This window comes from Schistocerca nitens, chromosome 2, assembly GCF_023898315.1.
Source record: "Schistocerca nitens isolate TAMUIC-IGC-003100 chromosome 2, iqSchNite1.1, whole genome shotgun sequence".
NCBI lineage: Eukaryota > Metazoa > Arthropoda > Insecta > Orthoptera > Acrididae > Schistocerca > Schistocerca nitens.
The window spans coordinates 687,610,752-687,626,442 of NC_064615.1; the positions used below are offsets into that span (position 1 = coordinate 687,610,752).

The following is a 15,691-nucleotide window of genomic DNA, read 5'->3' on the forward strand; positions in this document are numbered from 1 at the left end:
CCAGTGTATCTTGTACGACAGTTCTTCCTTTAAATGGTTTGATACCATCTTTCTGACTAACAGCCCAACCAGCCGGTGAAATGTAATGCTTTGAAAGCCTTTCGTAATTGTTAATTTGCACTTTTAAAGTAAACTGGAACGTTTAACGCATCTTAATACCACGCATCTTAATACCACGCACCTTAACTCTTAATTTTGTATAACTACATCCTTGCTTTTTCTTTTCTTCTAGAAAACCTGAGGGAGGCTTAACCATGTGAAACGCGTTATTTATAATAAACTAGCTTTGCAACCGAGATTGTTTCTTTTTCCGTTTGAGTCATAAGAACCAGGTGCCGATTTCAATGCTTCCTCCTTTTTTGTTCGTTCTTCTTCCAATATTCTTTCATGTTCTCAACATGTATCCCCCTATCCTCAGACCATTTTGTCCGTCTCTTCGCCCTCCTGCCTTGGAATGCTTCAATATTTAACAAGTTCTTAAAAATCTGTTGCATTTTTTCACTTATGTTGTTTCTTTCCAAATCTTTCCTAACTTCTTGTATCCAGGCTATTGTTGACTTCTTGTCCCCAGGATATTTAACAATCTTTTGAGTTAATCTGCTGCCGTTCATTCTGTATAAACGTGTAAAGAAACATCCATCACCTGTTCTGTTGCGTTTCAATTATGTTTTCTATGTTGCGATATTCTTCATTACTTCTTAATGAATGCCTCTGCATTTCTTAGCGGACCGTGTATTTTTTCCTAATGATTCTTCTTTCTAGGACTTCAATTTGTGTAATGGGTAATTTAGTACTAACATTCACTTGCACAGATACATTCTGTTTTTACTGCTGTCTTGTGTTGTATTTTCAAATTTTTAGGCAGAGACTTCTTGTTGTAAATGTTTCTGGTTGTACCAAATGCTCTCTCCTTTTTACGTACTCTTTCTTCCACAGCGAATTTCTCTAAACAATTTTCTGGAATCACTTCTCTTAAAAATTCAAATTTGTTAATCCTCTATTTGTCCAATATATGTTATGAGAATTTCTGGATATTAACTTATGTTTTCCACATTGTGTTTTCTACAGAAATTCTTTAACCTGCTTTGTTGGTAGTTGCTTCTAAGAGGTTGATTTCTATTACTGCATTAGTTAGGTTTTAAAAAGAACGGCAAAATCATCTGCAAATGCTAGATTGAATTTCACTATCTTTGTTTATAGTCCCCAATGTTACTGATGCAATGTTCTTTTAGTTTCCATTCGCTTACTATTTTCTCGGGGAGGGGAGAGACCATTTTATAAGTTCAGTTGTAATACAGTCTTCTCCACTGGCTTTTTTGTTTTTCAGGGAACTTACATTATATGTGTAATAATTATGAAAAACCGGTTGCTGTAACATTCAAACCATCATGGAATGGAATAAGCTTTACAAATATATAAGATTTCTGATGATTGATGAGGAAGTTAAATGAGTTAGTTATAGAGTAACACGCTGAAGCGACAGATGACAGAGTACACATGAAAGCATCTTTGTAACAACTGTGTCAATATTCTACATATTTCAAGAAAAATACGTATCGATAATACATAAACAGGTACTAGAATGAACGTCGTTAATAAGTAAAATGTAATTTTTGGAATAAGAACATATTTTTGAGAGAACTATAGTTACGTATGATTCAAGATACAGAGGCAGTAGAATTTCCTTCTGTGCTAAATTCAAAGAATAATGTCGTAGTTACTGTGATAAAAGTATCTAGAAAGCTTTATTTAGTATAGAACTCTTGTTTCTAGCTTACAATGCAGGCTAAGTCATGTACGAATCAAAGCGAAATACACATTTTATACATAATGCATGTACACATCTTAAGTACTATAGTATATGAGCAACCTTTAATTAAACAAAATGTAACTTAACAAAAAGCAAGCACAAATATAAAATACGTACAGTGTGTCTTATTTTACCTTATATCAGTGGGATATGTATTTGTTTTAGCCAGTATAAATGCAACGAAGTGGAGGGAACGTAGTTTGGGTATCACTGTTATCCGACAGCATACTGAGGAAATCATCCTGACATTCGCCTCAGTCGTGTAGATAAATCAAGGGGAAACATAAATCCGAGTGGCCGAAGGGAGACGTGCATCCGAACGCGAACCAGTATTTTAACCACAGCCTTATTGCGGTAGGTATATGTGAAATGAGAGAGCTGGCGTGTGTGTCGATCCGTGGCAAAGACATAACGACAGGCAAACTTTCATGTACCCAGTGAGACAGGTACGAGTGACAGAACAAACTACACCATAAACATGGTTTTCCTTATATGCCCTTGGATATTACTTCTGTCCACTGCTGTTTGGTTGCAAGGATATGACTACATAAGAACATCTAACTGGTTTTCTTCAACTTTAAATTGTGAATAAGCATTGATTGGTTTCCGACATGTTCTTAAGTAGCAAATTATTCTTATTACGCTTTCTTTCCCTTCACCCACATTCCCTGTTGTTGTTCTCACAGTCGCACGAATAATAGAAACTGGGAGATTTTAATGAATTCGTAACGCCTATGTCAGTGACTTAATATTCTTCATGCAGCTGCCCATTAAAAGTTCTCACGTCGAAACAACAGCTTAGCTATAATCTCTGCCAACCTCAAAGTCGTGCGTCTTTGGCGTTCTGCTGTAATCGAAGTTTGTTCCTCCCAAGAAAGCGACGCTCAGATGCAGAGGAGATGGGACGCGGGACTGCATCCGTTAGTGCAATTGTTACTATTGACGTTAAAGTAAACAACGTCATGCGCTACGAAGATGTTTACTTATGGAACCCAAATTGCAATAATCAGAACTAAAATTGTGACAGTGAATTACTCCACGGTGCGACGGCGTATATAAAGACACATCAAAATGTCACGAGAGGTCAGTCTGACCTACATGTGTTAATGGTAATAGGTCAACTACAGGCTGACCGATTTTAGAGAAGGTGTGGTTAAACGATATTTTAAAATATATGTCGAAATATAACCGACAAGTCATGGTCTGCTCCTTAGACAAGAACCACATTCAGATGGGCTACGAACAACTGTGTATCGTGAGAATAGCAAGAAAGAAGGCAGGAAGATTGTGCTTTAACGTTGCATCGACGGCGAGATCATCAGAGATAGAGTACAGGCTGTGACTGGAGGAAAAGAAAGGAATGTTAGCTTGTAACATCCCGTCATTAGATACGGAACCTCAGGGGCAAGGAAATCGCCCGTGTCCTTTAAGGAACAGTACCGGAATTTGCCTTTATGTGATGCTGGAAAAGCGTGGAAAGTTTCCATCTAGATGGCCGGAAGGGAATTCTAATCAAATCTATACTACTGCGATCTCACTGAGCCTCTTTCCTCAGTTGGAGGAAGAGCATCGGCGTGAGTGTTTTAGTGCTGACACAGACACTGATTGTCAATCCCAAGACCGGCTAGAACCAAGTTCTGCCTCCTCCTACATACCGACAGACATGGCACAGTTATAAGCGCACTTGACTCGCATTCGAGACGACGACGCCGGTTCAACCACATGTCCTCCCATCCATATTCATATATTTCGTCAGCTGCCCAATTCGAGCTCGTGACTACGTCGTCGGCCGGACATTAAACTGTCATATCCCACCCCTTCTTCGTTTTACATAAAATGTTTACGTCAAGAGCGTTGAACTGCATATGATTTATTCTACCTTTACTTCAAACAACCCTTTGGAGTCAAAATGAGGGATCAGGTACTCGACGTAACGCAGGAACCTTTCATTTCTGCAGTGCTTCTGACAAAACTCGTCCGCCTGCTCTTGGAAAGTTTCCAGTGTCATGTCGGCCATCTGCCCCGCCATGTGGGTGTCTAGGATGAGCGGCAAGATGTGGAAGGTGACGTAGACGCCGACCATGCCGAAGCGGTCAAAGTCGCGGCGCAGGCTGTCCAGCGGGTAGGCGTCCGCCTGCTGGAGGCGCCCCAGGGCCCGCAGCGCGCGCTGCAGCTCCACGTGGTACTCTGCCAGCAGCTGGTCCACGTGGTCGCGCAGCACTTCCAGGCTGGCGCTCGTGTGCAGGAAGTACTGCAGCTCCACCGCCGGACACCCCACGTACATACCCTGCAATGTCGAAGCAAAGTTCAAGCAACCGTGCTTACGGTGGCCGGCTCAGCCCCTCCTGAGATTCCTCACATCCCTTTTCTAAGGTGTTTCTGGAGATGTCCAGTGAGCCGATATTAAATGGAATGATCATAGCGGTGCGTCTAAAGTTAAGCATGTGGCAGACGTTTGTTCATTGGTAGGAAATCAGGAAAACGTGATTAGTCTACAAACGAGATTGTTTACAAAACATTCATGTTATCTATTATAGTGAGAGACTTGTATCAAATAGGATTACAGCGGTTACTGAGCTATATAAAGAACGGCAGCACAAATGATCACAGGATTGCTCGACCCATCAAGACAAAAAAATCATAACTAGGTGACACTTTAATATAGATAAAAACTGTTCCCCAAAAGCCTATTTACAGACGTCACCAACTAGCTTTAAATGAGAAATCTAGGGAAAAAAGTGTTCAAATGTGTGTGAAATCTTATGGGACTTAACTGCTAAGGCCATCAGTCCCTAAGCTTACACACTACTTAACCTAAATTATCCTAAGGACAAACACACACACCCATGCACGAGGGAGGACTCAAACCTCCGCCGGGACCAGCCGCACAGTCCATGACTGCAGCGTCCCAGACCGCTCGGCTAATCCCACGCGGCGAGAAATCTAGGAGTATACCACAACCCCTACGTACTGATCCGTAGGTGTCGTGCACACAAGTTTAGACTAGAAAACTCCTGGCAGATTTAAACTGTGTGGCGGACCGATGGTCGAACCTGTGACATTCACTATTCGCAGGGAAGTATTAGGTTGGTGCATAAGCTGCGGCGTATTTCTATAAGTTTAACAGAACAGAGACTTTAGTCATCAACAACAGTCTCCTTCACTACTTACAATAGTCTGACATCGTTAGGTTAACTTTTCGATTCCGCGACTGTAGAAATCACGTGCTTATGATGTGAAGAACTGCTCCAGCCATTTTCGTACCACTTTTTCATCCGGAAAGGGAGTTCCTTGAAGGTTGTTAGATGGAGAGTGGAAAAAGTGAAAGATCTGAGGGCGCAAGATCATTTGAATAAGGTGAGTGCGAAATGACTTCCCAATCCAACTCTTGTATAGTGCTCTTTTGTCGGTCTAGAATGTGGGTGGGCGTGTATAGTTGTCGATTAATACCTTTAAATGATCATCAATTTTCTTGCAATGCTGTGTGTACTGGCATTATTCCCACACACGGCTGCCTCCGCTACTGTCACCTCTCTGTTTAACTTATGCAGAAGAATATGTCGGAAATATTCCGATTTATCCACATGGCACTCCATTTTCTAGCCTCCATAGCTCTACTCACTATCTCCAAATGACATAATGACAATAAGTAAACTCAAATGGCACCCGTCTACTACAAAAAAAATAGAAAGATCTATAGCAACCGTATTACCAGCAAGCAAAACAAAAACGCCATGACCTTACACACCAACATAACACATACCGAGAGAACTGGCGCAGCCATCAGTGTGTAAGACTCGCTTTCGGGACGACGATGGTTGAAAGCCAAGTCCGACAATCCACATTTACTTAGTCCATCAGTTCCACAGATCGCCATGCCAGCATGGTTCCTTTCGCTTCCCCATCCTTAACAAATGGTCTCTCGTTGGGAGAAATGTGCTTCTCACCAGTGATTATGTCGAGAAATAAGCATGTAGACATGAAGAATAAAGATGTAGAATGTTTGTTTTATTCATAAAGCTTTAAGAGCTCTCACATAAAAATTGAAGGCACTACTTTTCTCCACGCCCTAATATATAAAATGCAATTAATTTAAAACTAAAATGTATACTATAATTACCATAGCATTGTTTATGTTTAGTTTAAATGTTTGCGTCTTCTTTGTACAAAGATACTTACAGAATTTTCGTTTTGTAAGTCAGTTTATTCATATCGAGTACTACTAACAAGGGGACGCCACGATGTTGGGACCATAGATTCGCTTGTCGGGAACGTAATTTTTATTAAGAATGTTGTTTAGCTTTTTGCTCAAGTGAAAGGCTAGACGTTTCATACAGTTAACTATAGGCCTACATGGTACATTTTCTTTGTGTCTTTTTTTGTTGAAGATCGTAATTTAAGAACCGACAGATTATCATTTTACCCCATCATCTTTCAGTATTGTCAAATAAGGTGTCCTTACCGTTTAACGCTTTTTTAAATAAGTGCCTGAAATAAGTTTGTTGGGTTTCTGCCAATGCATCTTCTGTTTCTACAAAATGCTCGTGTTTTATTGAAGTATTCTTGTTTAATTGTTACAATGGTGTTTGCTTTGTCTGGTTTTGAAATGACAGCACCATTATCTTTTATTTTGTCATTAATAGCATTTACGATTTTGCTTTTTGTGATCAATTGACTTATTGGAATTTTTATAATTGTTTCTTGATTATCGGCGATCTTTTACAAATTACATTGCTTTATTCTGCTGCTGGGTTTTTGTTGCATCTACTGCAATTTTTACACGTTCAATCATTTCTGCTTTACTACTCTGGTATGAATCTCATACAGTGCTGTAAGTTCAACATTTCTGTAAACATTTTAGTTGATAAGATCGATGTTGAGAAGTCTTACACTCTTGTAGAATTCAAATTTTCAATTTCAATTTGTTGTCCGTTACATGAGTTATTTATTAGTTAGTGAAGAATTAATGTTCTTACTGTGTTGATGTCCAATCGTTTATGTTATATGTAGTAATGTTCATCGTAATGCTAAATACTGTGTTTTGTGCTAGCCTGCCCTTTTCTAGGTATGTTATGTGTATTTTAGTATTCAGATGCTCTGTCTTCTTGTATTTCAGTTGGACGTTTTCTTTCACCAACATCACGTCTTATGTTTTATTTATCCAGCTAGATATAATGTTGACTTGGTACTGATCATATTGTAAGACGATTTGGTTTTTCAAGCACTTGCTGTTAGAATGTATGTGGCTTTGCAGTAGAGGCATCTTAGTGGTTTCATAAAAATAATAATTTCATTTATTATTCTCTTTCTGAGAGAAGGAATGACGTGTGCATTAATTCTGATATCTAGGGGATCAGCAAGTAGGTATTGCTACTATAGTAGCGTGGTAGATGGCAGCCAAATCTTACTATGTGACTCCTTTGTTTTTATTCTGTAACAATCCAGTTTGGATGTTTGCTTTGTAAAACGCAGATCGTTTTTAATTTTTGTCAGCATGAACAAAATTTTAAATGTACGTACAAAAAGTGAAATTTCAAATTTATCATGCGCTCTTAATGACATGAATAGACGACAATGCAAGAAACATTCCGACAGTTACTTTGATTTCAGTTTTACGTGTACTGTTGCTTGGGAGCATCAGTTGTTTCAAAATCCTAGCTAATAAAGGTATGTTACCTAGTAAAACGTAACGACTGTTGTCGAATCACGGTAATTCAGTAAACAAACCAATGAAAAAATGTTCCCTCAAGTTAAAAGAAATGACAGAACAATGAAAGCATTCACTAAATAAGCTACGATTCCTACAGAGGCCCTTCTTTCATCTTAAAAAGTTGTCTAGCATGTAACAAAGGAAAATCTTATACTTTAAGAGCTGTTCTGGACATACTACATATTATAACAACTGAATCATCTACCAAGCAACTGTTAAAGTTCATCACCAGAATAAAGAGGATGAGCCAGCCACTCTGTAGTACACTAAAATCGAAATTTCCACAATAGGCCAGACATAGCACGAAACTTTAAAATCTTCACCACATTCACCATCAAAGGGCAGGTTCACAACTAAACCAGCTTCTATCCATTTAATACAATATAAAAGGCGCCCAGTGAAAATGTGGCTTTCAGTAATTTGTAGAACACATGCATCACAGACTGGTGGGGGTGATCCTCTTGCCAAGATACAAACCCATATGTGATGGGACAGTTTCCAATTTCGATTCAGATCAGGGACACTCATCTTGCCTGTGCAACCAGGAGGAGGAATGCCAGGCTAAATAGCTGGCTTCAATCAATCACAGCTTATTGTCCATCACCAGCAGCCACTCCTCCTCATGTGTGTATCTCTGACACTCAAACTAAATGACAGCTTGAAAGGGAATAGCACATTGTGCCATGCCATGTTCACAGCAGGCCTGCTTGGCGGCTTACTCTGCCGAACCCTCACATGCCCTGGTTCGCGGCAGAATGATACCCACCACCCCCACTGCTGAAGCAAGTACAGTTTGTCATGTATGAGCTGGGCCGTTTTCTCTGCGGGTATGTGTGTTGCAACGAGTTTATGACAGAAGGGGAACTGGGGCAGATGAACTGTTTGCCCAAAAGATGTCTCATCTGCTTCATTGCCTTTAGAATCGCATGGACCTCTGCAGTAAATATAGCACATTCTTTGGAAATCTGAATACTGAAGACACGATTGGGCATGTAAAACGTTAAAAAAACGTTTTGTAGCAATTTCCACAACAAGTTGATCAACACTACTGTATCAAAGATCTTTCCAGTATAATTTGTTTCCTCATCATTGCTTTCGTTTCGGAGCTTAGTGAAACAGAACTATCTCCAAGTAGGTAACAAGACCACACATGTTTTGTAATTTTTTGCAACTTAGTACTTGGGTAGCTTTTTCAGCATTCGCAGTTATCAACACGAAATATAGATTGTACACGAATATGGAGAAAGATGCGAGCCGTAATTTCCATTGTTTTGCAAAGATTTGTGGGACTGATATACAGAAGCAAGCTCATCCTTCGAATTGATTGCATTGAAATAATAAGATGTAATAACATTTTAAGTTGCTTAAAATGTATTGTGTCAGCAGTTCATAATGTATAACTATTCTTATGTCAAGGGATCTGTGGATTGCAAACGTTTGAAAACCAACGGAACAGGAAACCCATGTTCCACATCATAAATGTAACACCACTAGCCAACAGTTGAAAGTCACCACTTAACTACTGCATAACTACAGCATATTGCGTCAGGGATCTGTTTCTGCATTAAACCACTCAATCTGGCCCCATTATGTCGCTATGACCATTGTTCAGCATGACGCTTGGGCGTTCCAACATGTGACCAGAGGATACCTTCAGCACCTACATCACAACAGGCTGGATCAAGGTCGCGTCTAAGAAACTCCCTCTCAAGCAGCACAGGGCAGCGTGTCAGTGGCCACTTCATTGGGTTACCGCCCTATCGTCCAGACTGTCAATCAATCGCTGTCCGCTGGTGCAGTAATCGATGTCAGTATTGTTCAACGAGACTTTGCCATAGGTTCTCCATCTGCAATCGGCTGTCCTGGGCTTTAAACTGGACCCATACTAGGCTGTCGCTGGACGCTGGCAGGACTGGTGTTACAGATTTTGCTCCACAGATGACATCGCCTTCAACTGAAGTCACTACCAGGAAGGCTATCTGTACCAACTGCTCACCGTGTTGACGGGAGACGTGTGTAAACAACCTCCAAGATGGTGTCTCCCGGGCAACGGGCTGCGACAGCAGCACGGCAGAAAGTTTACAGAAACGGCGACCGAACTGGACGGAGAGTCCCTCACGGTCAACAGCAGCAAGTGCATCCTCAGCGAAGAAACCGTCTGAGGGCTAAGACAGTTAATATCGGACCATCAGTCCATATTATGCAGTTAAACATAGAAGGCATCAGTCGCAGTAAATGTGAGCACCTAGGTAGAATGGCTAAGGAACACCAAGTTGATATAATTCCACTGCAAGAAACACATTTATCTGAGGAAACGGATATCTTAACCAGGGCCAAAATTCAAGGATATACAGTGGTGGAAACAGTTCTCTCAGAAACGTATGGGTCAATTATACATACGTAATGGCATCAATAACTATGAAGTGGTAAAGAAGTCCAACACCTGCAATATTGAAACGATAACAGTAGAACTTCCCAAGCTAGACTTGGTGTCAGTATATAAACCACCAAACAACACGCCTAAATCCTCCACTGCAAGTTGAAGATAAACCAACAATCTTCCTTGGGGACTTCAATAGCCGCCACATCAACTGGGGATACAGTACTAATGACCAGAATGGTGAAGCTTTACAGCAGTGGATCGAAGAACAAAATTTATACCTCAGCTATGACGCTAAAGATCAAAAAACCTTCCACTCAGCACACTGGCAGACAGATACTTATCCTGACCTATGTATTGTGATCACCAACAATGAGGGAATACCTATAGTCCACACGAGAAAGGTACTGCCCGGTTTTCTCAATACGCAACATCGTCCAACCTCAGTAAATGTGGGTATAGAACTCCCACTGATGGAATCAGTCAAGAAGCCAAGATGGAACTTCAGAAAAGCAAATTGGACAACATATAAAAGAGAAATTGATACCAACATACGGTTTATTCCAGCAAAGAGAATTATGCGAGATTTGCTGGCCTCATAACAGCGACGGCGAAGAGAAACATACCAAGGGGATATATAAAGCAGTACATACCATGCTGGAACTCTGAAACTGAAGAACTGTACAGAGAATACCAGGAAACAAGTAACCCACAACTAGGAAGCCAATTGCTAGAGTCGTTCAATGAGCAAAGGAAGAAAACATGGGAAGAAACCACTGTAAATATGAACTTCACCCATTCTAGCCGGAAAAGTTAGTCATTGTTAAGACGTCTGGGGGCAGCTGCTCATACACCATCCCCGAAACCACCAATATCACCCAACCAGATTGCCTCACATATAAAAGAGAGCTGAAAATGTAATGTTGAGTCAAGAGAATAGAACATCCGTTAAGGAGTCACTCAAAGATGTAAAGCGCACTCTACAAGAAAACAGTTTTCAAAACCTCAAACTACGGAAAGCAGCTGGAGCTGATAATATATTTCTTGAATTTATAAAAAATCTGGGACCAATAGCAAGAACCTGGATTAAAGACTACTTCAATGACATAATAAAAACTGGAGATATCCCGAAGGAATTTAGAATTTCTCTTACTCTGGCCATCCTTAAACCAGGGAAATCTGGTGAAAACCCTGCGAACTACCGCCCAGTAGCATTATTGAGCATTTGCTATAAGTTGCTGGAGAGACTGATCTACAATAGGATATGCCCAATGATAGACAAACACCTGCCTCACGAACAAGCCGGATTCAGAACGAATCGAAGTTGCTGCGAACAAGTATTAGCCCTCACATCACACATAGAATCGGCATTCCAAAACGGATTGAAAACATTAGCAGTCTTTGTCGACCTCAGTGCAGCTTATAATACGGTATGGATACATGGTCTTATCTTGAAATTTGCCAACATGATTCCATGCTTGAAAGTGACAAACCTGTTGGAAAATAATGCTGAAAGTCCGATATCTCAAAGTAAACCTGGGGCCACAAAGCAGCAAGTCAATAAGAATAAAAAACGGACTCCGCCAAGGATCTGTATTGGCTCCACTGCTTTTTAATGTTTACAACAGTGACATATAGACACTGAGTCAAGTAAGTTTTGCTACGCTGATGACATGGTTATAGCTACTCAATGCAAATGGCTAGAAGATGGTGAAAGAACTCTAACTGCTGACCTAGAAGTACTAAACCAGTACTACAAAAAATGGAGACTGTGCTCAAACCCAAATAAAACAGAGACCTGCGCCTTCCATTTAAATAACAGACTAGCAGATAGAGAACTAAATATTACTTTCTGCGGAAAACGAATTATACATAACAAATTTCCCAAATATTTAGGTATAACTCTTGACAGGTCACTTACCTTCAAGGAACACCTGGAACTAACTAGCCAGAAATTGAAAACCCGAAATAACATCCAGAGATTAGCAGGTACCACATGGGGAGCGGATGCAAATACACTACGTGTTGCAGCAATATCACACGTCAATTCCGTGGCAGAGTACTGTGCCCCTGTGTGGAGTAGGAGTGCCCATGTAAAGAAGATTGACGCCCAGATCAATGAAGCCATGAGGACAATAACAGGGACACTAAAGTCAACACCTCTAGAATGGCTTCATGTCCTCTCAAACATCACTGCGCCTGAGATCCGTAGACAGCAGGCAACGATTCAGGAATGGCAAAAAATAAATCATGCAGATAAGGCAAGAGTACTACCGATACACCAAGTACTAGATGACCGCTGTCGATATCGCCTTAAATCAAGAGCCTCAATATGGGAAGACAGAACACTTGCCCAAGGAAATACCTATGACTGCCACAAATCCTGGAAAACCAAGTGGAACAATAGTGAAAACAATATAGAGGACCCCAGCCAACAACTCCCAGGAATGCAGCTTCCTCGTAAAATCTGGTGCCAGCTTAACCGTGTGAGAACTGCACACGCGAGAACTAAATCCATGCTGTACAAATGGGGCGCCAATGATAACCCAATGTGTGACTGTGAAACTGATGAACAAACATTACAACGTCTAGTGCAAGATCGCCCACTGCGAAGATTCTGTGGTGACTGGGGACACTTCGTGGAGGCCAGCCCTGCTGCCATTCAATGGCTGTCACATTTGGACATAACTTTTTGTCGAATTGTCACTGTGATTATATTTCAACTTTGCTCAGATTTAATAATGACTGGTGTTTGTTCTGGTTATATTATTATGTATGTGTGTATATGTATATTTGTATTTATGTGTTATGTTATGTAAACTTACGATGTCAATACTGCACTTGCACTGGTAAAGCCATACAATAAATAAATAAATAAATAAATAAATAAATAAATAACCGTGTTGACAGGAAATACAGGTGAGTCACCATCACTAACTCGGCACCAGCAGCTGCTGAGCTGCCTGTGCAGCAGGAATGCTCTGATCCTGAATCATGCTGCGCTGTTTATGGCCACAGGCGGGATGATGATGGCATACTATCACTGAGGACGGTGGGTTCGTCGCCATCCCTCCCCCCTGGACGTGAACCTGGGGCATTGTTGAAATTTTACCAAGATCATCATTGGCACCCCACTAGTGAATTCACACCCCACTAGTGAATTCACACTTGGAGGTTCAAACGGGTACCTTGACAAGCTTCGACCAAACCGCGAAAGGGTAGAGACCTCATGACGCTGCTGACAACACTATATAAAGGAAAAGAACTGCAGTTATCCGTTGAATTTCATAATGGAGTTTTGAAACTCAAAGAACACAGAACATGTGACATCTTAGTCTTTTTGTCATTATCTCGTACAAAATAATCGAGAAATTCTGCGGACATTTTAAATATCCTGAAAGACCGGTTGTCGCAAACTTTTTCATCAATTTCCTGCACCAGTTTTTTTGCTTACTATAGATGACCAGCATTTGTCCATCTAATCTTAACTAACGTTGTAAGTGACTATCACATCCACTTATTCGGTCCATATACAGCATTAATTCCATGATGAATCTCAACTATTTTCACATTTTGACTATAAAAACCGTATGAGAGTGAAATTCAATGTTACTTTCTCATTACTGCAGCTATGGACACGCTGACCTACTGGTTTAGAAAAGGTGGTTACTGTTCTGCTACCTCCACGAGGAAATGGGGGTTACTTTTCGCACTGACCTCTTAGACACCTTTGCAGAGTTTCTCCCCAGTCTCGAGTCACACATACAAATTACATTCATGTATACGGTTATCAACTGCTTATTCCTTTTTGCCACTTTCTCAGAGTCGGTTTACTGGTATAATGGTGCATCTCCAAAAGGATTCTATACTGATTAATTTAACAACAAGAAAAAGTTCTCCAATATCTCACCTGAAAATCGAAGACGCGAACCTGTAGACTTTCACCGTCCCTGCGAAACATTATGTTGTTCCTGTGGAAGTCGCCGTGTAGCATAACTCTGAAATCTACTTTCGACTTTGTCACCACATCCACTGTCGTGCGCAGCAGAGGAAGCCCGAAATCGCTCAGCTTGCCCTTGTACTTGTGAAACCAAGCGTAGTCTTCGAAGATCTTTATCATTTTACCAAATCCGTCCGCCATTGAGGACTCGTACCTCTCGAGCATCTTTTCGTTGAAGATGAGCGACTGGTGGAATAGACCGTCTGCATACTGCTCGTCGTCCAGCAAGGCGACGGAGGCGGCGTGCAGGCGGGCTAGACCTCGCACTGCGACCGTACACTGCTCCAGGTCCAGAGAGACGGCCTCGTCCACCTTACGGAACCCGGAAGCGTCCAGGTCTTCAATCACCAGAAAGTCGCTCGGCGTCGAGCCCTGATAATAGAACTTGGGCCACACAGGCTGCCACTCGTCAAGGTCAACCGCTCTGAGAGCAGCCTCCACGGCCGGGAGGAAGCTGCTGTAGGCGATCTTCTCCTTGGTGAACACTCCACTTTCGATTACCTCCTTGAGGAGACCGTCGGAGTTCGGCGCGATCTTCACAATCAGCGACGTGGTCTTATGTCTCTGGGTCGCCCCAGTCACAGTGTTCCGCGCGACAACCCTGAAGGTTTCGCTCAGGTAGCCGCCACACACCTCCGCCACAGAGACGATCTGTACGCTGGATTCATCGGTTGCTGGGTCAGAAGCTTTCAGGGCGTCGGCGACAAAGGCCTTGTCCAGCCAAGACGGTGGCGTCACCTGTTTCGCTCCATCTCCTCTCGACATGGCTGATTTATGTGCCACGACCTTCGGAACAAAAGAATCACATACTACGTTAAATCAGGAAATGCTATAGTATGACTAAATTTTTACATAACAACATTCGGAAAAGGTATATTAAAACCGCCAAGAGCATTGCTTTATGATATAATAATAATAAAAAATAAATAAAAACAGTATCTAAACTGAAATTTATGGGAAAAATATCTGAAGCCTTCAGAATAACTACAGGTATATAGCAAGGTGATGACCTTTACCCAGTTCCTTCAGATTGTGTTCTAGAGAAAACAGTGCGAATTTGGTATGAAAGGCTGAATGAATGTAACAAATTTCTCATAATAGAGATAAGGAGCAGCTATCCGTAATTGGTTTGGAGTAATTTTAATAGTCAAGATCGTATTCAGTACTATTATTCCTGATTAACAGTTTCAAGAGTTAAGACTCGTTAAAAAAACTTGTTATATGTCCTGTTCCATTATTACTGTATCACACATACTATGTCGACATTCTAGTGGGTATTATGTAGGACTGTTGACACAGGTTTGTTAAATAATGTAGATCAATGGAGTATTTAATTCGTCATGTAAATGTAAACAAGTGCAGTAATTATTTTATTTGTGACAAACTGAGTTTTAATTTTGACAAACTGAGTTTTAATTTTGACAAACCTGTGTGGAATATCCAACACAATATCCACTAGGATGTCAACATGGTATGTGCGATAGTCATAATGGAACGGGACGCGTAACAGCAAGTTCTTTATCTGTCAGAAGACTACAGTCTGTTGAAACCCATAACAAGGAATAAATATCACTGACTATTAAATTTTTTCGAATGAATGTAATATTTCTCCAACAACGTCGGGAAGAAGGCTGACTTTGCTACTCTTTCTGAAAATGTGACATCTGCTGTAACACAAATTAATGTTTTAGAAGAACATAGTAAATAAAACTATCTCAAGAATTTCTGTAGAGAAAGAAATAATATTTTTTAAAAACATTAAAAATGCACAAAAATTTCTGAAAACAAATA

General features: G+C 40.8%; 1 protein-coding gene across 1 annotated transcript in view; it reads right to left on the reverse strand.

The window, feature by feature from the left end:
• Positions 1–1,726: 1,726 nt before the first annotated feature.
• The window catches only part of LOC126236840 (uncharacterized), a 66,198-nt gene continuing 52,233 nt past the window's right edge, over positions 1,727–15,691 (reverse strand). The window contains exons 2-3 of the mRNA XM_049946442.1: positions 13,811–14,686; positions 1,727–4,097 (exon numbers count right to left, since the gene is read on the reverse strand). Of these exons, the coding sequence (XP_049802399.1) occupies positions 3,681–4,097; positions 13,811–14,665 (1,272 nt within the window). The 5' untranslated portion in view covers positions 14,666–14,686 and the 3' untranslated portion in view covers positions 1,727–3,680. The remainder of the gene's footprint in view (positions 4,098–13,810; positions 14,687–15,691) is intronic.